Raw genomic sequence first — 25,567 nt, 5'->3', positions numbered from 1 at the left:
AATAGGCTACTGCAGGCTTTGGGTCTCCGCAGAGTTTGAGTCATTGTGTCCTGTTTGCCACCACTTCAGAAGGCTGGATTGTTTCTAACACAGGAATGGTTTCTCTAGCAGCTGCGGGTCAGTCAGCGATGGCATTATAAAGTATGGGGTTAAATCATGCACAATAAGTATTAATATGGTCAGCACACGTTTCTGTGTCCATATTCTAACTGGAAAGTGACTGAGCAGAAGCATCAGTTCATGCCTAAACCTGCAGATGGCATCAGTAATACAGCTCAGATCACAAAGGATAGAGAATGCCGTGACAGAGCTTCACTTGAACAGCTGACCTTTTCTGTTTGGATTGTATCCGTGAGACTTTACCAATCGCTTTACTCCTCCCTTTAAATATGACTAATTAAACGCCCGCCCACTTTACATTGAGAAGTCACAAAAACCGTCAACAGTAAATGAATCATGGTCTGTTAAATGTTCCCAAAATGTGGCCTTTGCCCAACAGCGTGTCGCATAATTGGGCTAGATTAGACAGCTCAAGTTACACATAGACTATATGCCTGTCATTCACATATTGATCACCACTGACAGCCTGCACGATGCCTTGTTCTTGTGCATGTGTAGCTTTCAGTACTCGTTGGTTTTACGTTTCGCTGTAAGTTGGACACGCGCACACACACGGTGACTGCCTTCGTTCCTTGATGACCCACAGTCTGCACTTTTCCGAAAGCCTACGGAGATTCACCGAGCTGCGACCCGGCCCCTCCCGCCCCCCTCCTCTGCGCTACAGCTACTCTCCCCTCGGCTCCACTCCGAGGAGGAACCCGGTGCCCCCGGCTGATCGTTTCCAATTACGTTACCCCAAGATGGAGGTCTGCAGATGGCACCGCTAGCGAGTTCGAGTCACCGTAACCACCCGTGTGTCTTTAATGACGCTTTTTTCGGGACAGAAGTGATTTTGTGCCATCTTTTTGTCGATTTTGTGGGGGACATACTGAGCTCCAGGTTCGGGTTGTGGCAGCCATGAGCTCTGGGGAAGGAACGGAGGAGACTACGAAGGACGCCAGCGACATAGCGGCGTTCTTCAAGACCGGTAAGCCCCAAAATGAGGTGGAGAAGTCGGACTGAGCTCCACTGAGAGCTGCTCCCTTCGGTCCAGCTACATGAGGGACATTGTCTGTGCTGGCTGTTTTGGAAGTCCAGACAGTGAAGGATGTGGACGCTTTACCCGATGAATTGTTGTTGTAAACTAAAAATAGCAACGAACAGCATAATTATACCAGTCTGTCAAATGGGTTTCTTAAAAGCATTTCTCTAATAACATCAGATAGCCCGACTGGACTGTGAAGCCAGGCAACGTTAGCTAGAGAGCTAATTGTCAGAGTTCCATCTTCGGACACCTCTTGCCTAGATCTGGCAAAGCTTGGCTAGCTAGCTTTCTGTGTTACTTTACTTCAAAATATGTTATATGTTTTGCCCTTTCCATGGCGCTCCTTAAGCTCTCTTACACTAATGTTTGCTGTCAAAATGAGGAAGTGGAATGTAAGTTTGACCCAGTAAACATTAGGAGAAAGGAAAACAATGTAACGTTATGTTCTCTGGCTAGGCGAAGCCCGACAATGCGACTTTTTAAAATTAAGATTACTACACTGTTAAAATGGAACAAGGATGCCATATTTTGGTTAAATCCAGTGCAGTGACCGTAAAGTTAGATTCTGCTGAAACGAGAAAAGAACAGGTTAGGGCTGTCCGATAATGGACGGTTGTCTACAACATTAGCTTCCAGTGTTAGCCTGTAAGCTAGTGAATCCTGAATCAGATTTGGTGACTCCTGTCTGCTTGGATAGCTAACAAATGCTAGCTAGTTTAGCATCGCTAGCGTGCCTGTGAGCTGACAAAGCTGGCGTGTATCTAAAAAGCTTATTGATGTATTAAGTGGAGACATATATAATGTGTTCCTGTTTTAAATTCACTAGTCCGTTGACTCATTGTTTGCTATTTTCTGTGCTGTTTTTGAAAGCACAACTGTCCAAGCTATGTAAACAATACATGGCGTGGCACATTCAGCCTGGGTGTGCACTGTGCTGGGTAAGCTAGCAGTGTAACGTAGCTATCAAGGCCAAAAGGCTGCCCACAGTGTAACGGGCTGTTGGTTGTGATAAAAACCCCACAATGTCAGCGACACTGTTTTATTCATACAAAACGGATCAGATGATGCCCACTAGCATGTACAGATTATTAACAGCTAATTAATCAACAAGGAGTGTTGACTTGATGTCCTAACATGGGCCTACAGTGATTTCATGGGCTGCAACAATGGCTCATAAACTGTGAATTTCAGGGGTCCTAGCAGAGATTTAAAGGCTCTGAGAAGCATAATGGGGAAGTTGTGTTTTATCCAGCAGAATTTGCACAGTGAAACCGTGTTAATTAATTTCCATGCCCCCATATAATGTACAGTATAATCTGGTAAAAGGATTAACAATATATTTTAATTGACTTTCCTGGGATATGGTTGAATGAAATGGTAATCCATGGGGCGAATGCTTGTCCATTTGTGGGTCTTTGGCACGAAAAAGCTGGTGAGCTTATGGGCTGCACTTGCCTATGCCAGATAACCCTTTAGCTATATTCAGTGACTGCAAGCCGTGCAATGCTTGATGTCATGTCTGCCAGTGTCATCATCTCGCCCCCTTCACTTTGGTAGCTTACTGCTTATGTGTTTTTAAAACAAGTTTCTCCATGTACCTATAGCTGATTGTGTAGTATAGGTGTAATGGTATCTGCAAGTCATTTTTTCCCCTGGTTATAGGTGCATACTCATGTGATCATAAATTAAACTGTGGCATAAGTCATTAATTGTGCACTGTGGGTACTGCTCATAAGCCAAATCACTGTTAGCTGTTCTAGTGCATTGTCATGTGTAGGGCCATAGTGGAAGAACTGAGATTTTGAAGTACAGTTAGAGGGGGTGTAAATGAGGGCGAGAATGCAGAGTATTGACATCCAGCCTCTGGCTCCTGTGGTTTTGTGTCTAGTGAGATAATAAGCACAGAGGGAAGTTCAGTATCTGTATTGAGCTGATCGGATGGCTTCCACTTAGGGAGAGAGACAAGAGGCATCCTGTAACTCTGTAACTGTGTGCTTTGTTGATGGTGCACAGCTGCAGCCATTCTGCTTCATTGTTAATCAGATCTGTCGCTAATTTGTTATATAATTAAAATGTTTAGATATGCCTTCTTTTCTTACTACCCCAAACCCATCGGCTGCAGTTTGAGAATGTATTGTTGAAATAGCTCTTCTATTTACCAATAGAGTACCTAAACCGTATATTTACTTTACTTCTTTGTGTGAGAGAAGCAATGACACAGATAATTAGTTTTCGTTGCACCCTCTAGCAGTGGTGGGACTGCTACTGCTGAATTAATAAAACTGAAATAGCGTGGATACAATGAAAACAAACCTATGTCTGTTTTTGACAAAACTGCACTTGAAGCATCAAGAATGAATATTCTGCTCCATTATCTGCCGCCTGTGTAATAATCACAAGAATATTTTAACACTGATTGTCAAATAAGTGTCATTTAAATATCATGCCCGTCTGGTCTGTACTTGAAGCATTCTCGTAATTACCACAGTAACTCTGTGACTGAAGTCCTTTAAACACAACAAACCTGTCCACAACCTCAGCTATCTTTATGTTATCCACAGCCTTAATTTGACTGTGACGTATTGGGATCCGCAACTTTGTGGAAACATGGCCTACTGGCACTTAACTCTAAATAATGACGTTTGTTGACAAAATGCTACCATAAGCAGCTTTCTTAGTCTAACTACCATCTTACGTGAAGATCTTTGAGGAGCATAATATTTTTGTATTCTTCACAAACACCCCTTGTTGAAGCTGTAAATAGCACTGACTACGAGGAACGTGTTACTGATTGTGTTGCAGTCACAAGAAGCTCAGTTAGTACTGTTTATTTTTGCTTATTGTTTGATGCTACTTCAGGTTTGTTGTACCTCTACGTTTGAGAGCGGGCGGAAGTAGAGATGCGTTGTCCATCTTTATACAGTCTATGAATGATAACTATGGACAAATATTTGCTGTAAACATGATTGGATTTGGCTAACAGTAATTAGATTTTTGTTTGTGTGTAAATCATGTCCATTATCTTTTGTCTCCAAACAACACGTAACTACATTAGAAATGCATTTAGTAACACTGTTCTGCACTTTGTTTGAGCTCTATGTCTGGTTCATATTGTACACAATCTCTAGTTATCTTTCCCAACTGGTACTGAACTAATTTCTATGGTTATTGGCTCCAGTACTGTTTTACCTAGAGCATCCTTGTTGAAGGACTGCAGATTCAGAATCTCAGTGGTGAAACTACTAAACCTGAGTATAGATAGTCTACAACAGATTTGTACAATAAGGTATTTGGAAGTCTTGAGTGTCACTTTCAGGCTCCCCTCCTCTTTGTTTTTTTGCTCATGAACTTCCTCCTCATAGATCTGGGAGTCTTGTTTTGACATGCACAGGTTTGAGTATCTTGCCACAGGCTACGCTTTCAACCCAGCTCCATCCTCATCTCTTTTTCCATCCTTCGGCATTTGGTCTCTTTGTCTTTCCCATGTACTCGCTCTTCACTTTCTTCCCTACTCTCTGTCCGACTGCCTGCTGTCTGAGTGTTCATTTGCCAATGTCTGTTTCATGTTTTCCTCCCTCCCTCATTCTTGTTGCCTCGTGTTGGGCCTTTCCGTCCTGATGCAAAATGACAACTAATAAAAAATAAAAAAAAAGAGCCTCGTCTCTCTCTCCCCTGTCTTCCAGACTGGAATTAATACCTTGGCCTCAAAGCTCCAAAATGGGGAGTTTTGTTGTGGCATGTTGTCAATCATCAAGTTATTCCACTCCAAACATATCTTTGGCTACAATGATGACTAAGAGGCTGATTTAGTGTTGATTTCATACAGTCATTACTTGTTGGTAGTGTAGGGCGTTATTCATGGTGGGAAAATAAAATCCGCACTGCCGGGCCTTCATGAATGAATGTTTAGAGGCTGCAACACGCCGTTCACAAAGCTGGTCTGTATGTTTGAATGAGCATTGCTGTGTATGTGTGTTTATGCAAGAACGAGAGTGGAACAGTCATGCATGAGAGAGAGAGAGAGAGAGAGAGAAATTTGATCCAGAGCATGCATTTATGACTCAGGCCCATTCACCCAGGATGAGGTCTGAACACACACGCATGCACACGCACATCACTCTGAGACTAATGGATATTGATCCAGGAGATGGAGACTGATCGAGGTCCCTCAGTAAAGGTTTCCTCCAGGCCTAAATCTGCCAAGTCAGACACACAAAGCAGAGACTAAAGCCTAATGCTGTGCAAAGCAGATTTCTTTTATCATCCCGTGTTTATGGGATGGAAGCAAAGAGGATTGGTGCATCACAAATAAGTGCAAATGAATGATTTAAGGCTACGTTTGTTGTCACTTTGTTTTTCTCCTTGATAACAAAGATTTTTTTGAACTTAATTGCATGACAGGATATAAAGAACTTGTAATCACAGGGAAACGGACAACTGAGTACAAACATGGTATTTGAGCCCAAGCCAAAATTGCCAAAAACCCTGCCATTTAAAAGGGTTACTCCAGCTGTCCAGTACTTCCATACAGTTAGGTAGGCTTGTGAGGCTGAGAGATCCTGACTTTTAGCCACTAGTATGAGCCACACCCCGCAAAATTTTCAGTTATAATATGTGCAATTTTATACATTGTGATATAGTACATCTGAACTTCTGTAAAATGATGAATATATTTTTGGCAAATTGCATTTTATTAAAAAACCCTCACAAATCAAATTACTCTATCGCATTAGTGCAAAAATCTAACGTAGCCATGAAGCAGTTCTACTTATTAATTTGCCACGTTGTCCACAATTTTACCTACACCTGGAAATATTAAAGGGATGGATTAAGGATGCGTCGATCCGATACGCCACATCGATATTGGTGCAGATAGTGACTTTCTTTGTCAGTATCACTCTAAAAAATCAGTTATGTTAACTCAGTCTCGGTAGGCTGCCAATTGTTTTTTAGCGCTACAGCAATACCTTGTGTGATGTTACCTTAGATAAAGATTATCATAATGATTTCCGCTCTGTGAAGTATACAGATTCTGTCATCTGGGTAAATCAGATTGGTACTCGTCTGCACGTGCAAATGTTAAAGGCAGTAGAGATACCTGGGTGAGAGAAAGTTTAATCGGTGCATTCCCAGGATAGTCCTTGCAAAATCTCTGACCGTAGACAAACTTGTATGGTCTCACAGTATATATTGTCTTATCGCCCTCCCCTGCCTCCAAATGTCTGCAGCTGTTTTTTTTTTTTTAATTAAACAATGAGCAGAGTTTTGCTGCAGAAAGGCTTTAGAGCACAGAAATCAGTTCACTGGAAAGACGTTTTAAGAAGCTCAGGCTGAGTATTCGGGGGTAACTCTTTTCGACACTGAGGCATCATGTGATTCGCTGTACTTGGGGCTTCGTCATAGGCAGCCGATGTTCTCTCTCAGTTGCTTTTCACGCTCACACAATCACTTTCTCGATGTGCTGTTTCCACTAACCCTGTCTCTGTCTCCTCCGGCTCATCTTCTTCCTGTCTTTTAGTATTATTTTGTCTACATTCTACTCGTCTTACACCACACACATGCTCAGCTGCAGTATATCAGGTACCTCACACACCTCTAAGTAAAGGCAGTATTTTGCAGTAGAGAGGAGTGAACATAATAAATGGAAGCCAGCTGCAGGCAGAGATGATTTTATGAGATTTTATTTAGCCAGGCAGCTTCAATCAAGAGCAAATGGATGGCCGGGTAAAAAGCTTTTTAGAAAGGGCTGGAGATTAAGCTAAAACATGGGGAAAAAAACACTCCTACTCGAACAGTTCCCTTTATTGTGGCATTAGAAATTTGATGTTTCAGTTAGAAAGGCATTCATCCCTTAAAATGCAGCACAAACTGAACACATGGTAACAAGGCGAGCAGTGCAGACACTTGGAAACCATTAGTGGACTGACCGTTTGTCCTGAAACAACTTCTCCCTGTTATACACATATTCTTGAATAGAAGATTGCAGAACAGTGCTGACAATATCAGTTGTTTAGTAAAGAGTGAATCATTTAAATCACTCTCATTTTCCCATGGGTAGCTGTGTAAACACATAATCTGTCTCAACCATAATAACAGATGCAGGTGCATTACATTTTAAAGGCAGATTACAGCTAGCAGAGCAAGCCAAACCCCCTCAATCTGCCGCCAAGTCAGTTTGAGTGGGAGGATTGTGCTCTTTCCTTTTCTTGTTTGAATTATTATCTGTTGAAGGCCGTGGCAGTACGATCAACGTTTTTAGTCAATCATTAGCGTTCAAACACAGAAAGTTCTCGGCTCAATGAGAAGAATGACATGGCAGGTCAGGATTAGCGCACACAGCCTGTGATATGAGTGTTTGTGCCAGAGTAAAGGGAATCCAAGGTTATGTTTGACAAATCACTTTGTAGAATGTCCAGCGTTCTATCGGGCGACTTGTGTGAAACGTTGCCCACTTGTAAAGCTTAGTGTCGTCTGAAAGTGGGACAGGTTCCAAAAGTTACACTGACAGCAAAGAACAGCCAGAGCAATCACAACAAAAACATATTAAAAGTTGCTAATCTCAGACCAAAGAAAGTGAATTAAAGCTCCACAGCAACCACTTTGGCAACTACTACTTAGCTTAGCAGTCATTTGGATTAGTGTTTTCTGCCATCTGTTGAATGATAAGTCCAATTTTCACTATCCTTTTAGCTCCCCTAACAGCTAACTGCTCCACTATGTTCACCAGCTAGTCGCTAACTGTGTCCGACCGCTGTTTGGTGTTGAGCAGGTAGTGTAGAGTGGTTTTACAGAGGTTTTTCTCCTAAAAACAGCTGCCTGCTGTGGTCAAAAACAATGCAATGAGAGCTAAGAGAGTGAACCAAAACAGTAAAGTTATGGGATGAAAAACTAGAACAATGAGCTGAAAGACTCTAAAGTGCTTCATGGAGCTGAGGGGAACTGTAGACTCGGGTTATAATTCACTGTAGATTGTAGCAGCTTTACATGTAAAGCCATGTTGGTCAGAAAGATCATCCGTGTTCAGTTAACTTTCCCTAGAAAAAGTTTGGTCAAACAGTTTCTGTGGTAATGATGCCAGCTGGCACGTTACATCATCTCGCTTAAGGCCTTTGTTGCTAATCTGTGTATCATATCACAGGCTTGTAAGGACTGGTCATCTGGGTCAGGTTTACTTTGGCATTACGATGACGTATTCCAGTGTGCAAAGTCCGGGTTTGCCTGTTAAGTTTTTTAACTTAATGTCATGAGGTGGGCCAAGAGGTACATTTTTCATGGTGGCAGTAACAGTTTCCTGTCCGAACCACACTAGGTTTAGTGGTTGGAACCAATCAGACTGAGGTTAAATGAGGAAATCTTATGAGGTCATAAAAGCTGATAACCATGGCAGACCAGGGAGGAATCAGTTGCAGAATTACCTTGCAACATGTAAATGAAGGAACAATCTACCAGCAATATCTACAATTATTGATGCAAATAGAGAAATTACTAATGCAAAGGAAAGATTACGGGGACTGCAACGGGAACATATGAGTGAAAAAATGTTTTGTCCTCACAGATTGGGGTCCACAGCCGAAATGGTCGGAAAACCCGGGCCCACAGATGTCTGGCTAGACTAAACACTGTAATTTTTCAATCAGAACACGGTGAGCGAAGCCATCAAAAGCCATGAAGTAAAATGAATGGCAGCACTGGAGTTGTTTGTAGCCCAAAGCGTGTATGATGTCAGTGTGAACTCTAAGGCGAACCACAGTAATACAAACCAAAAGCAGAACAAAAAGCACCAGATTGCATTTCAGAGAGAGTAACCTTCACTTCCCTGATAGTCGGATGCTTGTAAACACTTTTTGTCTTTCTCTGGATGTGCCATACATGGCAATGTGAAGAGTGGCCTGTTGCAGCTTAACAATGAAGCAGGACAAGTTTTTGGAGTGATTTGAAGAGGGTGACAAATAACATTGGCCCTGCATGAAGTCATCACAGAAATGGAAAATTTCCATATGTTGATGGTAGAAATGCTGTAAAAATGTATAGCTGAGTACACAATGTTTTGATCCCAGAAAGTCAGTATGTTATTAATAGTAAAGTGAGCAGATTGCAGCAGATCATCTCAGTGATGGAATGGAGCGTGTCGGAAAGCAGACTGGCCAAGAACTGTTTAACAACGAATCTGCTTCCTTAAACAGGAATGTATAAATGACGTGTTTGAGGGCAGAGCTATGTGACAGCGGTCCCTGTCCTCGTTTATGTGTGTGATGGTGTGATCTCAGCTCTAACTGCATTAGGCATGTTAGAGATGAGAGTTCATTGGATTACACACGCTGACCTTAATCTAATCTGATTATTCTCTGGGATTAGTGTGTGTTTTTGTATGTAGGCGTAGAGGTGGAATTGAAATTTTTTGATGTTTTGGAAAATGTGCCTATTTACTTTACTTACTTACAAAAGTGAGATGAGTAGTTCGTTAACCACTTTCCTGTCACCCTATAAATATGAAGCCGGAGCCAACCTAGCATGAATACTGGCAACAGGGTGAAACAGCTAGCCTGGCTCTGTCCGACCTTTACAAAGCCCAAAAATCAACAACTTGTCTTTTTTTAAACTTTGGTTTTTGTATGAATTAAACACACAAGACATTGCTTTAGAAACAAGCTTTAGAGGTGCTGGTAGGCAGATTGTTGGGACAGAGCCTGACTAGCCGTTTCCCCCTGCTATCAGTCTTTATGCTAAGATAACTATCTCTCTCTCTCTCTCTCATTTTATCTATCCTGCTTTCATGTCCACCAAACAAGGCTGGCTCTGTCACCATGACAACATTAGCTACCATATGTGTCCGTCTGGCCCATGCTGTGTCTTTACCAACAAGCCGCATGTAAACCAGGTCGGCCTGGGCCTCTGCTATCAGTGAGGCTTTACCACTCACACAAACAGACACAGGGGTTGCCGCCCAGGTACAGACTAGATCAGACCAAAGGCCAGCTGATAAGAGCAAATAGTGACGAGCGGTTTCTATGGTCTTGGATCACAGGCTGCATTTGGATGTAGTAAAAACAAAGTTTTACCTGTTGGTGCCACTCCAATCCACCTGCAAAAATAAACTGAAACAAAAACGCAGGTGTTTGCTCATGCAGTAAGCTGTCAATCAGAATACTTGTGAATCAGGGCAAGCAGAGCAAGGTATTCAGTCAGGTTTGAAGTAGGTAATGAGAAGTGAAAAGGGGCTAGAGAGTGCCAGTTGGCTTTGGCTAGTACTATTTTCCGCTGTTGGATAAGTTATTTAAAAGTATAATATAAATAATAATGTCAAATATAGTCTGTTAGTACATTAACCAGGGAAGTGAAATATTAGGGTGTTTGTCAGATGTGTAAATGAAAGAGTTTTTGGCTTGTTTAAACCCCCTCTTAGGAACAACTGTACTACACACACACACACACACGCACACGCACACACACGCAAACCTCTCGCCTCTCTGTGTGTTTATAAAAAGGAGCTTGTCCCACTTTTCCCTCTACTCTGCTCTGCTTTCGTTCAGTAATTTCTCCGGTGTGATAGAGCTAATTTGTGTGAGCTCGGGGAAAATTTGCCGCCCCGCTGCTGTCTTCTTGAAACAAGGTGGAACTAGAGAGGGAAAAGAATCGAGGGGGCAAAAAGAAAAATGGAGAGAAGATGGAGAAGGAGGAGAAGACTGGAGGTAGGTTGTCGGGGGAGGAGGGTGGGGGTGCGCAGGTTGCAAGTGGCCATGAAATCACGTGTGCAGATAACCATTTTCTTTACGCATTCTTGTAAAAGGAGCATAAGCATTTGTCCTGTTGGAGGGAAATAAGGAAGTCTATTCAGCGCAGGTGGAGAAAGGAGAGAAGTGAGCTGTGAAATTCAAAGACAGAGAGAACCAGACCTTGGAAAGATAATGAAGAGAGGAGAGGAAGAGATGTGAGTGCCAAGCAGTTTTTAGTGGTTAATGAAAGGGGGACAGTAAAAGAATTGTATCTGCTAGCAATTGATTAGGATCAGTGTGAAAGATTTGCCAGGTCTCTGCTCCTATTTTGAGTGTAGAAAGAGACGGAGAGAGAGAGTGAACCAAACTAGGACAAGTCCTGAAAGACCATTGTACTCCTTTTTTTTTTTTTTTTTTTTTTTTGGTCTCCAGTGCATTAAAACTGCTATCTCACTGTTGCCCTCCCCATCTCTCTCACTTTCTCTTTCTGTCTCTTCCTCTGACTACTTTTCACCTCTGTGTTTCTCTCCTGATAAGGGCCAGTAACCAAGAGAAATTGATCCGCTGTAAACAACAAAGTCAGTGGCCTTTTGTGTCTTAAAGCAAAGGCTATGGGCTGCTGAGGACCTTGAGGGGCAGTTTAAAGCAGTGGCTTTGAGGGCAGAGCCATGCTTTTTCATCTTCAGTGTCTAATGGTGAGCATTTTGCACCTGGGATCCCAGGTAAGGGCAGATGATAACAAGGTTGGAAAGAAAAATGTCAGTCTTGAGCATCAGGATTGAAGAGTACCGGTTTAATGATACACAGTTTCATATTTCGTATATATTAAATCTACTCTTATTTATTACAGATTTATTTAATAATAATACTTTATTAATTATAGATTTATGATAGATCAGACATTCAGCAAAGTTTTAATTTTGTCTGGAGTGAAGAAGAACTGGCTGGGTGGTTCAAAATAATAAAAAAAATAATCAGTTTATTGGCATGGTTTAAACCTGGACAAATCACATATTGAATAATTTAACATTGTAAATCGCCCACTGTTCCTCCTCACCCCACGATACAGATCCTCTAGATGAAATATAGTAAAAATAATAAGTTACACACAGCAAAATAAAAAGATAAACAGCAAAAACAATAGGTACAAGAAAGTTAAATCAAATCAAAGAAATAGCTTCAACATCGTTAACCAAATATACGTATAAGTTTATAAGTTGGGCAAGTCAAGAGTTGTCCTAGTTAGTTATTGGTTCGATTATCAAAATAAAAAAGTCCCGAAGGTGAATTTTATAAGATTGTAAGATTAAACATAATATCCCTGATGCATCTGACATGGGGTCGAGGTTTTGATCTCTTCCAGTTTAAAAGTATTAGACGTCGGGTCAATAATGCAGTAAAGGCCACCACGTTATATAGCTGTGCAAATCCTGCGTTTCATTTGATAGTTGGTGGTGTGCGAAGATTAATGCTACAGTACCTGTCCACAAGGTGCAGTTAAGCAAAAACGGTAAGAGCAGTATGTCAGGATGTGACAAGTGAAAACATGATGGCAGAAAGCAGAAAAGCTGTCGTCACTGCCACTGTTTCTGCTAAGACATTAACTTCGACAACATACTAACATTTTTTTCTTTTTTGTGCAAAATCAGAGGTTCTCAAGGAAGACACAGTATATCTGCCAATAAGACTCCTGATCCTGTACTGGTGGTCTCTTTTCCCCAAGTATAGAATCTTCATACCACATTGCCCTGAATTTATTGGGACCATTTTGTACATGAGGTGAAACTGTTGTGGTGCTAAAAATTCAGGCAGCAGCCAACTGTGACTGACTGTAACTGGCGGAAAACTTCATTTTATAATGGCACTGACAGACAAACTGTATTTAATGTGGATTGTCACATCTGGTCGATAGCTGATCTAAATCCCCAAAATGATCCTTTTTTGTTTTTTTAAAACTGTCCGTCATGAGTCTGACAATGTAATAGGAGTGCAACAAAAATTTGAAAGGGACATGTCTCTACCCGTAGCAAAGGTGGGCTCTTTAATAATGCATAGTTGGCAGAGCACTGATGACCATCGTGGCTGAATTGACAAGAAAGAAGCTGCAGAAACTCCACAGAAATCTGCAGAAAGCAACACAGTTCTGTTCACTTTGTTTGACTAAGAGGTTGTGTCTGGGAAGTGAAGTACATAAATTCCACAGCAATGAACATTTGACTCCAAAGAACAGACTAAGATAACAAAAACACAAAACTCTTTTAGTTTCACTTGACGTTCAGTACAGGGTTGGCGTCAGAACAAACTGGATTGGTGGGGCATTTGGGTAGACGTGCCGTCAGAGAAATCTATGATGTTAAGGCCTGTACTTGATAATGAGTTTGCTGTAGCCAACCAACACACCAACCCAGAGCAAAAATTTTAAATATGCTCCAATGTCCTTCTTCCACACACAAACACTACACTGTGCACCCTCTCTGCGCAAAATGTAGCCTACGTGCAAGCCACGTCTTTCATTGAGTGTTTGTGTTGAACTTCCAAAGGACAGTGTCTTTCCGCTCCCTCTTAAAAGCTAACTCCACCAACTGGCCCTTTCTTTTGTGTAGCATCACACGTCTTTAGTCTGAGAAAATGTTTCTCCGAGCGGAGAATGGATTCTCACACATAGCTGTGGAGGCGCCAAATGTTTGAAAGCACACAGGACATTCAGGTACTTTGAGAGGATGTGCTGTGTAGTCCAATCTCCCTCAATTGGCTCTGATCATTTCTGTGAGCGAAAAAACTCGTAATCAACTTTTTACTCTCTACCTCAATTATAGGCAATTGTGATGGGTCCATTAAATCACAGCCTTTACATCAAGAAATGTGTCACTTTATGGATTTAATGCGACAAGTACACTAGCTAACTGTGTGTTACACTCACTGAAACTGTGATCCATCTCTCCAAGCACTGAATCAATAGTGTAGTATAGTCTATTAAGTTCTGTGTTCAATAGTTTTCATAACTCCTCATCACAATGGAGTTTATGTACACAAGCTGTTTCACTAGCCACGTTGTGTGAACAGGTCAAGTCCGTTTCTTCTCTCTGTAGAAGCTTGTTTGGTGGATCCAACAGGGCAAAAACAGCGTGGATGAGAAACTGGGCTCGGTCGTCTCTAGTAGGAGTCGCCTCCTTCCTCCACTGTAGCTTCTGTCACCTCACAGCTGAGTCTTATGAGTTCATTTTGCATGTCCTGACAGGTGTATATGGCGTTTTGAGGGATTGTTTTCAAAGCAGAAGCCAATTCACTGTCCTTTTTAATCTTATCGTCCAGTAAGGAGAGGAAAAGTCCAACATGTTATCAAAAGTCTCTATCTTCCTCCGTAAAGGCAACTGGTTTTCCGTCAAAAGCCAGACAACACAGATGAAAGAGGAAACATAATACCTGTTCTTTTTTAATTGGCCTGCATTGACAAGTGTTGAAATCTCTTTTCCAGCATTGACACACCTCTCCTGCTCCTTCCACATTGTATAGCAAGAGAAATGGTCTTTTAAAGATTGGTGTTTATGAAATCCACGCTCTCTCGCCACAGCATTTTTCCAGTTACAAAAGCCCACACTCTCAAATGCATCGTGTCCGAGACCTTCGAGTGATGCTAGACAGCCGACAGCAAAAACAAAATGCTGCTTCTGCCTTGACCCTGTATTCAAGCCAGTCTCTGTTGATTTGGTTGCATTGGTCTCTGGTCAGAGATCATCTATGACTATAGGTTGTCGGCCACAGCTGGCTCTTACGTTAACTGCTGCATCATGGTTGCTTGCAGAAGGTTCTTGTTCTTCAGAGGTGGCCATGGTGGGTGCATTCACCTTCATTGGTGGAGCTGGAGGAGGCTCTGAAGAAGCAGCACCATGTAGCCATTTTCTTATATCTATCTTATATCGAAGCGCAGTCTGATAGCTGCTCTAAGCTAGTTACACCAAACATATCACTAAACGCTTTCTAAAGCTTACAACTTCAAATGTAACAGTATGTAAATACCAGTGGGGTGGGTTTTTTCTTCATTTTTGTCTTCATGAATTACATTTATTTAAAAAAAAAAAAAAAAAGGTTTTCAGGTTTAAAACGATAAATATGAATAAATGCAAAGTTTGGCGCCAAAGACTTAGCCTGTGGTTAGGGAGGGCCAGAGTAGTTAATTTGGGTGGAGCATTGTCCCAAAGTGGACTATTTTGATCATGAATTTCACAAGTGGAGATCATGCATCTTAGACACTCCATCCGTAGCCTATCTGTACAGCTCTGTGCCAAGCAACAAAAATCCTCGCAGATGGATGATCCCTTAGGTATTGTTAAATGTGTTGTCCTTGGCTCTTGACATTTAAATGTGTACTAAACCCCCCTGGCAGTATCTACGTAGCGATTGTCAGCAGGGTATTGCTCACTGCACCTCATTCTAGTCGGTGTGAGCCAGACAATAGGTATGTTTAAATGAAAAGGGGTCTTTCCTATTTGTGTATGAGTCAAAGATGAGTGTGTCTGCCGAGAAGGGAAATGCTGGGGCCCACAGAAAGGGTGGTCTTGCCTTAATGTGGGCTCAGAGACACAAACAGTGTGTGTCGGGACAAGAGAGAGCTGTCTGTGGAAGGGAGCTCAGTTTAGGAGACAGTACAGCCAGTGTTCAACAGAGCTGAGGTCCAGGTAAGCTCACTGTATCTTGCGTGTTTGCATGTTTCAATGGAGAGATGGGGGGGGGGGGGGGGTGTGTGTGTGTGTGTGTGTATATCTGTGTCTTCTGTATGCACTCATACAGTGTCTTTTATCTCCTTTTTGTCCATGTGTGTTTGACTTCTGGCTCGGCTACAACTCTTATTGTTTAGAATGTGATAAGATGTGGGCAACCACTACTGTAGTCTGGTATTACATTGTTGCACACTGCGGCTTAAGTGGACATCTTTGGCATTGCAAATATGCGAAGCATGTGGGTGTTTGGTCTTTCTCTTGCCTTCCCTTTTTCCCCTTCTTTTCTCCTTCATCCAATTCATTCTCTGTTAAGTTCTCCCAGGTACACGGCTTTAGAGAACATTCCTTTGAGATCTTTATGCCTCACTTCCCATGCCATGTTTAGGTGTGTGTGTGTGTGTGTGTGTGTGTGTGTGTTTTTTTTCCTCATGAGCCCCTGTGGCACTGGCAGTTGTTGCCAGCAAGTTTGCACGTGTGTAGTTTTATGTCTACTGTGCTGCTATACTTTATGTTCTTTAATGGAAATTGCCACCAGCAAAATATTGTTAAAGCTGGATAGTAAGATGGTTTACTTTAGCAGCCACTACAGAAGGGAACCAGTTGCCTTGAAGAGAACTATTATATCATAAAAATGGAATTAACTGAGAAATGAAAACAGAAGGGTGATTTAATGTGATACAGGTATATTGGTCCTCTCAGGGAAACTCTGTTCTCTTGCCCCTGAAGAACAGAGGTCAGGGTCTGTAACATTAGGCCTATTAGCAAGGCACATGCTTCTTGGTAACGTGTCTTGAACCTGGACCCTCCTGTTAAACAGACAGTCCCCGTATTTCTTGTGTATACCTGCCCCACTGTCACATTTATGTCATGCTGTGGTAACTGTAATTAAAAGTTTCCAACTTGGATATGGCGTTCACATCACCACAACACGGCGTTCAAATAGTTTGTAACGTGAACGTTCTCCTGTTTTAGCATGATAACTTTCCAGAGATGTAAAAGCCATATTATAAGCCTTTAAATACAATAATCTGTATTGCATTTGTATTTCATGGTCTCACCATTACATTAATTCTGGGGTAGGTAATTTACTTAATAAGCATTTTTGTTAGTTGTTGAAGGGGTGGGTATTTTTAATTTGGTAACTTTCAAAATCTGTGTCATGCTAATTTCTCTGACATTACCTACCCCAGATTTAAGAACAGGTTTCACTGACTCTTGTAGGTGTGACTCAAGCAATTACTTCATTGCAACTCCCAACTATTACTGCCAAATTATCCTGGTTCAGTAGTGATGGTGGTAATAACAGTGCCAGTCCAGAAATCCACAACACAGATGTTTTGAGTGCAATCCAAAAAGTAGGGATTTCCTACTAAAGAAAATAGTGAGATAATAACACTATTAATTTTGCATGCATGTAGGAGATTAGGCCAGTTAGCTGCTAAATCTGTTAAAGTTTGGCCTCTGTGTTATTGTGAATGTTACATTATACTTTAAGGTCATTTACAGTGTGTGTTTACACGTTCTTCTTTCTTCAGTGTACTTCTGCTTGTGGAAGTATGTAGAGCAAAGAAAATGTTGAAATATGTTTTTGAGCTAATACGGATCCTGTATTCAGTGCAACCACCAGTTGTTCCCCTGCCTTAGGCCCCATCCACACTACTGCATTTTCGAGACCTTTTGCTACGTTTGCACCTCCCGTCCAGACTACAACAATGAAAACAAAGACCTAAAACGGAGAAGTTTAGAAACGCTGCCGACCCCGTTTTGCGTTTCAAAATGCAGCGGAAACGCTGGTGTGGACGGAGGTCGTATTCGTTTTAATTCTCCGTTTGTAAACTAAAACGGAGTAGTGTAGATGGGGCCTTAATGCAGCACAAGAACAGGAAGGAAGAAGCCTGAGTCAGAACAGAGGGTGCGATGTGTCACTGAGTGAGCCAGTCGAGCGTCCAGCCCGTTTACATGTTGACAGCACATGACACTGACTGTATCTTCCCCTCAGTCACAGCACACTCACACACACAGGCTGGATCAATAGGCCGATTGTTCCATCGGCTGAGAAACCAGTGGACCTCTGTCATGAGGTATAGGGTGATGAGAGGATGACTCCTGCATGCACTGGTCCACTGTAAAGCAGAATATGGTGGTACCTTGATGTAATAATTATAAACAAGGGATTCCGTAGTTGAGATAAGGGGTTGTGTCTTCTCTTACACCGGTGACATTAAGTATGCTCATACTTTAGAAAATTAAGACAGTTTTCTGTGATTAAGACAATGTTGATCTTTGCTGGAAAGCAATGCAGCAGATTTCTATATCCATCATAGTTGCACAATGGATCACCTCAAAGAGTGGCAGTGTACAGACTGCCAGTCTTTCTTTTAGGCCACGCCAGCGCTCACAGCAATGTCAGCCTGATAGTCATTTGTTTTTTGTGGTTTGGAGTAAAATGCCTCAGCAACTTTTAGATGGATTGTCAAGAAACATACATTGGTACGTGTATACTTTGTTTTCAGTGCTAAATGGCAAATTATAGCCTGCAAACTCACTAAACTAAAATGAAGAACATAGTAAACCTTATACCTGCTTAGTAACAACATATTAGCATCGTCATTGTGAGCATGTTGGCGCGCTGATGTTAGCTCAAAGCATCGCAGAGCTGCTACTGGCTGTTGTCACAGTATTTTCATCATGTAATCTTGGAAGTTTGGCTTTGGATGCGACGGGTCCACCATGTGAGCAAAGCAGTGGGACTGGTGTTGAGTAATTTACATACAATCCATAAATTATCGCACATTGTAATAAAACCTATTTTACGCTTGTTGAAAAAGCCAACATGTCATTGGCTTGTTGTATTGTCCTATTGATCCTCGTTTCCATTGTTCCTTTTGCTGTTGTAGACATTTTGACTCGAGCTCAATCACTCCTGTTTCTATGTTGGTAACAATGTTTTTTTGTGTTTGTGTGTCTACAGATGGATCCCTCCCTAAAGAGCCAAAAGGAGATGTCTCGAGTCAGATAGCAGGTAAAACAAACGTAAACAAACCCAAACACCCTGCACATAGTGATTCAAAAATGTGCAGCTATTTTTCCATCCTCCCCATATCTGTTTTTTATTTTGTGTCTATGGCGATGGTAGAAGAGAATTGCTTTTTTTTATTATAGTAGAAATAACCACACTCAAGATTAAAACTTCACTGTTCCCAGTGACAAAGACAGTTGTCACCATAATGTCACACATCTCCCCGACTCCCCTTTCCTCTTTGTCTCCACCGCTCTTTCTCCTCCCTCTCCCCCGGCCATCACATACCATGTTCCCCGCCCTGTGATTGGCTACCGGTGTCTAGCATTCATCTCTGTAGTGACAGCAGGCTCTCCATGATGAGTTGCGATGGACGATGTCTGTAGCTTTCGTTCTCCCTGCTTTTTTCCCCCCAGCCCTCTGTCCATTATCTTTTGATTTTAGATTTGATTTCCGGTTGCTTCTGCCGTCTCCTCCATTATGATTTATTCACCCAATTTGCCATTCGCTCATCCTAAAATGACCTTTTGTCTTAGTCATACTTGATCTTTCTGTTTTTTATTAATACAGCATTGACCAATCCAAAAATATGTATGTTATGATGCTTTGTTCCTGCGTAAAAGAGGGTTGATAGTCAGTAAAAGAGGGTTGATATCTAGGGTTGATAGTCAGTTTCCTGCCTCTGATGTGACATTTTAAGGAGACATGTGGCCACTTTGATATTTAAGATTACTACTCCCCTGTGCTTCAGTGAGAAGTTTTAATGTTTTATGAACCAGGCTTTCTAGTCTGAAAAGTACACACACACACACACACACACACACACACACACACACACACACACACACACACACACACACACACACACACACACACAAATGATTGACTTTTAGTAACTCTAGTCCAAATCTATCAGCCTTAAAAAAATCAGAACCCTCAAACCCTAGATATAAAGGAGGACAGTGAGTTGGCAGGTTGCTCTGATGCCCTGGGGCCCTGATGGAGACAGCTCTAGCGCCAGCAAAAAAAGGCACTGAAAACAACTTGAATTCAATTATATCTAGACAATACTTGGCTTCATTGCTACTGTTTGGCCTGTCTGCAAAACATTGTCCGGGCAGTGCTTTCCTTAAGCTTCCTGTTGCTTGCCAGTTATCACTTCCTGGTTTAGAGGAGGGATGGGGGATTAGCCCTGTCCATCTGCTGGCCTTGCCTTCACAGCCACTGGTCTGACTGGGTGGCTGTAGAGTAGGTTGCAATGTGTGTGTGTGTGTGTGTGTGTGGTGGGGTGGGGGGGTTCTGTTATGTAATGATGTTAATGCCTTTGGACCTTGACAGATGTGCTGAAGAGTGCTTTGCAAGGAGGCTTGTGCATTTCCATCACGGTTTCTCTTTCAGTTTTTTTTTTCTGTCTGCCCATTAGTTTTGGTTAAAATGCTGAACCACTCCCAACATTATTGAATTGAATTTGTGTAATTCGTTGGTAATCAGGTGCTTTCTGCAAGCTGAAATTTCATTTCATAGTCACCTCCAGATGGCGTGTTGGTCCTAAAGCAGATAAAGGTGTCAAGCAGTTGACTGCATTTTGCCCTGAATCTCAATTGATGACTGAGAAGAGTGGACGTATTTACAACACTGAAAAAACACGTAAAATAAAATACAGTGTTTTTTTTCCCCCTCTCTATCATAATAGTATCAGATTTTTGTGCATAAATCTTATTGTCGCCTACTGTGCTTTTTCTCTGTCTCGTCCCGGTTTGTCAGAATGAGATCAGGTGGCATTAACAGACCCGGACGAATGAACTCTTGGCACCAATAACAAGCCGTCTTTTCTCTATTCCCTCTCTTTATGTCTTTCTATTCTCCCTCCTCTCACTCCCCTCCTCCCCTGCTGTGTTTGGGTCGCTGGGGTAACCCTGGCCTGTTTCTCGCTCGGTTAGCCTACCCTGCTATTAGAGGTCTGGACGGATGGAGAGAACAGAAAGAGGCGGAGGTAAAGGAAAGATGGGGCGCTCTCTGTCGCTCTCTCCAAGGCCAAAACTCAGATTTGGGGACAAAAAAAGGAAAATGGGGCAGGACATGGAGCGTCTGAGTGGACTGGAAACAAACACCCACCCTGTGCTGTTTAATCACTTACGCTGTCAGCTCGGTGTGTCAAGATAATGATACCCCCTTTTCATCGGCGGGGCCTGATTTTTAATGCAGCATGAAATACGTGCTGCACAAATTGCACCTTTTCGTCTGCGCTGTCAGTCTTGGATGAGACCAGACTGTTAGCTAGAGAAATCATTCCAGTGGTGTTGGGAAGTTTTCACACAACAAGTTAAGGGGTGTCAGGCTTTAAAATGTAGTGAAACCTGCCTCCCTTTGCCTTAAAGAGCTGCTAGCAGAGAGTTTTAGTGGCTAATAATGCAGTGCAGGCTTCCCTACCCCAATGAGACTACAATTTGGGTCGGAACACTGAATATTTATGTAAAGAAATTGGAACATTCACAAAGTGAATTAACATAAATGGCAACTAAAAATATGGGTATATATTGGGTTGTAATCCCATATTCTTTCTTGTTAACCAGTTATCACCCTTGTGTGTATAGTGGCATAGCCTGTGCCAGCTGTGCCCACAGTAGGTGCATTGTTAGAGTGCCACAGCTGTGTCTGATCACAACAGCCAATCAGATCAGCCCCTCTTGTTTCATCACTGTCCACAAGGGCAACACCCTCCTGTGCTGCAGCCAATCAAAGCTGCTCCTCTAGGACCAAGAGGGTGGTCGACAGCTGGCTGTAGGCCTATGGCAGCCAGACAGGAGGGGACGTGTAAGACAAAGTTGCTGGCTGTTTTAAAAAAAAAAACCCTAAAAACCCCACAAGGAACATAAAAGCAATTGTAATGTTCGTGACATGAATGGAAGAAGAGTCAACAAATACAGTGAGGCAGATGAGACAAGCGAGTAAGATGAAGAAGGAAACATAATGAAATTGAATTGAAATCTTTTAACATCCTCTGCCTCTGTTTGAGACACAGGAAAAATGACACCTGCATCACTCACTTACACACACACGTATCTGTCACCCTCTTCTAATTTCAATTTATTGCAGCCTTTTAAATGCACAGTAGTATTGCAGAACCACAAAAGAGAGGGATTCATGTTTTGGCATTACGTAGAGTGTCAGAAAAGTCTGTGATCACTGAAAAAGGATCATTCTTCTCCCAGAGCGTGCTCAACATTACCAGCACCAACTTCCGCATTTTCAGACAGTAGTACCACATTTCTTTGTATCTTGTAAAACTCATCCAGGTTAACAGGAATTGACTGTATACTAACCCCCTCCCCCGCACAGTGATTGTCGAATCAAGAAAAATAACTACGTGAAATTAATCCAGCTACATATTTCACACCACTGACAAGGGAAGACGTTACTTCTCTCTGTGATTATGCCCATCTGCTAGCTAAAGTTATCAAACAACAGTTTTCATTTGCATCGCTAAAATTGTACTAACTTAATTACATGTCCGGCAGAAAAACAGGCAACGTCAGCGCCGCTTTGAAAACATTTATCCTGCATCAGCACCTTCCACATGGGAAAATCCACAACAATTATAACCTTGATTTCTGCCATTATCTTTCCGTACTTTGTCTGGCTTCTTCGTGTTTTCGCTTCTTTGAGGACGAAGATCCAAACGTTTGTGCTTAATAATACGTGTGGTCTTCCAATTTCACTTCTCATCTTACTTCTAATAAACCAGATGACTACTCAGACTGTTTATTATTATTATTATTATTATTATTACTTCTTCTTCATACGCGTTCAACGTAGTGACGAGTGTCTACACTGCCAGAATTATACAAGAAGAAGAACAAGTAGTGACGAAACACGCTCTGTAGCACCGTTTGTCCGTTTTCGGCTACTATAGAAACAAGGTGACACGACATGGCAACCTACATGTAAGGGGGACCCACATTTATGTAGAACTGGCTCATTCTAAGGTAAAAAAAAAATAAAAATTCATTATGTAAGGTGTTTAAACACCACCGAAAGCATCATTTATCACGATTGATGAACCTTTCAAAGAATATTATCGTTTTTCAACAGTACTTTCAAAAGTACTTTCAAAAGACCCACAAGCTTTATCTGGAAATGTACAAAGTAAGTTACAGTGACTAATGAATAGAGTCTGCAGCTTCTCAAGATTAAAGCAGAGCTATCGTGTGTAACGTCGTTTCACATAGTTTGGGAGCATTTAGGTTGCAATTTTTGTATAAAATGAATTCGAGTCCAAAATACATTTAAATCGATATATTCAATGTAAAGGGTCAAAATCAAATTAATTCCGTTTAAGAGTTTCCCCACAGTGAAACATTCAGGAATACAATAAGCATGCAGTCAAATAAAACTACACTGGCCAGGATCTGTTCTTTCCTAACCCAGCTTTCTAGAGCGTCTGTGATCAGGATGTAGGTCAGGCGTCCAGGTCATGGACGCCCTATTCCTGTCCACTCCCTCTGCCTCAAGGAATTCCTGCCATTCCCACACATCCCTCAGCAAGGAATTTCTGGCACGCTTTGAATGTGGGAAGTCCGCAGTTATGCAGGGATGCTCACACATGTGCACGGTTCTGGTTTCTCTTGACCCACAACAGCTGGTTTAGAACCGATTTGTCCAAATCAGCTGCCGGGGAGCCATTATGAGATTACGCCTGTATGTAACTGCTGTTTAATCAGATAAGGAAGATGCCGTGTGTGTGTGTGTGTGTGCTCTTTTTGTGGTATGTTGACAACTTTTCCCCTCCCTTTGCTGACTGACTGTACCACTCGTCCCATCTGTCGTGGTCCAGACAGCTGTTGCATACTGTTGTGTTTTTTTTTTGTTTTTTTTTCACAGAAACACACATGCTCTAACCCCTCCCTTTGCTATTTGTCTCAATCTCTATGGTGCAGTCTTGTCGTTGTGTTTTTGAGTAAACTGCTTTGTTGTATCAGCCAGTCAAATGCCCACTTGACCTTTGGAGGCTACAAGTCTCAAGCGTCTGAGGTGTGAGTTGACTGTTGACATATTCTGACACACAGACACACGACCCTGTAACAGTCCTGACCTGGAATGAAGAAGTGACTTATGTTGTGGTAGTTTCCACACAGCAAAGGATGATGGACATTTCTGGCATTTCCCTCTCATCCCTTGCCCTTTTCACGCTGAGGGGTGTAGCCATATCAGTGGTTACTGCGTTTCAACGCTAGCCCCTTCACACAGGACCAGTGACCCACAAAATTGTCGATTCGGAAAGGTTTATCTAGTAAACGTACATTACTGTCATATGGGACAGACGAGCGTTCTGGAAAATACTGTTCACCTCTGCATTTGGAGAGTAAATTCTTCTTGGGAATCCAAGGCTTTGCAATGGACGCCTCTGAATTTTTTAATTTAGACATCGGCAACAAGGTAATGACCTCATCAGCTGTAGCTAATGGCTTATTCATTATAAATAAAATGAGGAATGTCATGAAATTTCATATTCTGGTGTTTACCACAGTTTGTCATTGTACTTCATCACTGGCGGGTAAACATTGACTACTTGTTATTTACCTTTCATTTAGCGTGCCCAGCAACTTCATGCATCACGGCACTCAGAATGAATCCAAAACAGAAAGTTCCTTGGTAGACCTAATTTACCTCGGTGGGCTGCTCTCTTATTGTCAGTGTGTGGGAAATGTTCACCCAGCGTGGCTATGTTTGCAGATCCATTTCTAAAGCCATTATTTCAACATCACAACTTGATCATGTCATTGTTTTCAAGATAAAGAAAGGTAAAGATAAAGTTTTGTGGTGGTTGTATTTGTTTTGAAGCCAGTTTTGCTAACATAATGATGAAATTATGCTGTTTTCCTAAGATGTCATATTGTTTAGCCGTGTCAAAGCATGTTTTTGTGGTGCTGCCTGCAGTGGAGCTACCCAGCACCACTGATTACAGTAGAAACTTACCTGTTAATCAACCACTGTTTCAGAATGATCAGTTCTGCAGGACATATTAGAGGTAGTCTCTTGAAAGGTTGCAACTAATAAATATTTTCATTATCTGCTGATTATTTAGTTGATTCATTGTTTGTCTATAAAATGTCAGAAAATAGTGAAGACAACTGTACACCATAATGATAATGTTGTGACCTCTAGATATAATGGGTTGGAAAAAATACGAGGGCTTTGTACTCAGGCCTTAACACTTTGTGGCACATATTCAGACACATGCACATATTAATCTTTATGATGGTTTCTGGGCTAAATTGCTAAATGTTTATACACGAAGAGATATAAAGATGTGTAAGCTGCCCAGCACAACCTCAGTCTACAACTGTTTGCCACTGAGTGGCTCCACTGGAGCAACAGAAGGGAAGGAAAGACTGACGTGTATTTGATGTTATGTCTAACCCTCTCCTACTCTATAAGGGTTTCCCCCATCAATCCCGAGTCTCCCTCCTGATCCTAAGCAGCTTCTCAGGGTGTGTACATGCCGTGCAGGCATATTATAATGATTGCCCCTCCTAGACATTGAGGATTACCTCCAGGAACCTGTCTTTCCAAAAGACATGCAGATTAGCAGCTCATCTAATGCCGCATGAGGTGTATCTACACTGTGCGCTGGTGTGCACTGAAACAGACTACAATAATAGCTGTGTTTCTGCTCGGAAATGTTTGCGCCAGCTTTTCCATGTGGATGTGTAGACAACACCAAAATGGGCGGTTTTGGTTGTCTGCTGGATTGGAATATCTTCCCTCAGGAATCCCAGGATTAGCCTCAGCTGCTCCGACTCTCTGCCCATAGTGGATTGAGATCCCTTCAGCACATCGGCCCATCACTCTATCATTAGCTGGTGGTAGCAACGGGCTACGTTTCCCCATCAGCAAACAAAGCCAAATCTGCAGCAATTTATGGATTTTTTTTTTTTTGTTTTACAATTTATGGAAGAATTATCAAGCATGA

General features: G+C 41.9%; 1 protein-coding gene across 5 annotated transcripts in view; it reads left to right on the top strand.

Annotated features, from left to right (window-relative positions):
* Window positions 1–511: 511 nt before the first annotated feature.
* Window positions 512–25,567, top strand: part of trioa (trio Rho guanine nucleotide exchange factor a) — a 75,122-nt gene continuing 50,066 nt past the window's right edge. For 4 of the 5 annotated variants that reach the window (XM_046059368.1, XM_046059367.1, XM_046059365.1 and 1 more), the window contains exons 1-2: window positions 521–1,087; window positions 18,547–18,597. In XM_046059368.1, coding sequence (XP_045915324.1) covers window positions 1,018–1,087; window positions 18,547–18,597 — 121 coding nt within the window. In that variant the 5' untranslated portion in view covers window positions 521–1,017. Of the gene's footprint in view, window positions 1,088–18,546; window positions 18,598–25,567 lie in introns of all 5 variants that reach the window. The other variant, XM_046059366.1, reaches the window with a different exon arrangement.

This window comes from Micropterus dolomieu, linkage group LG09 (assembly GCF_021292245.1).
Source record: "Micropterus dolomieu isolate WLL.071019.BEF.003 ecotype Adirondacks linkage group LG09, ASM2129224v1, whole genome shotgun sequence".
Lineage (NCBI taxonomy): Eukaryota > Metazoa > Chordata > Actinopteri > Centrarchiformes > Centrarchidae > Micropterus > Micropterus dolomieu.
The sequence above is the reverse complement of the archived record's forward strand: the minus strand, read 5'-3'. Positions and strand labels throughout refer to the sequence as shown.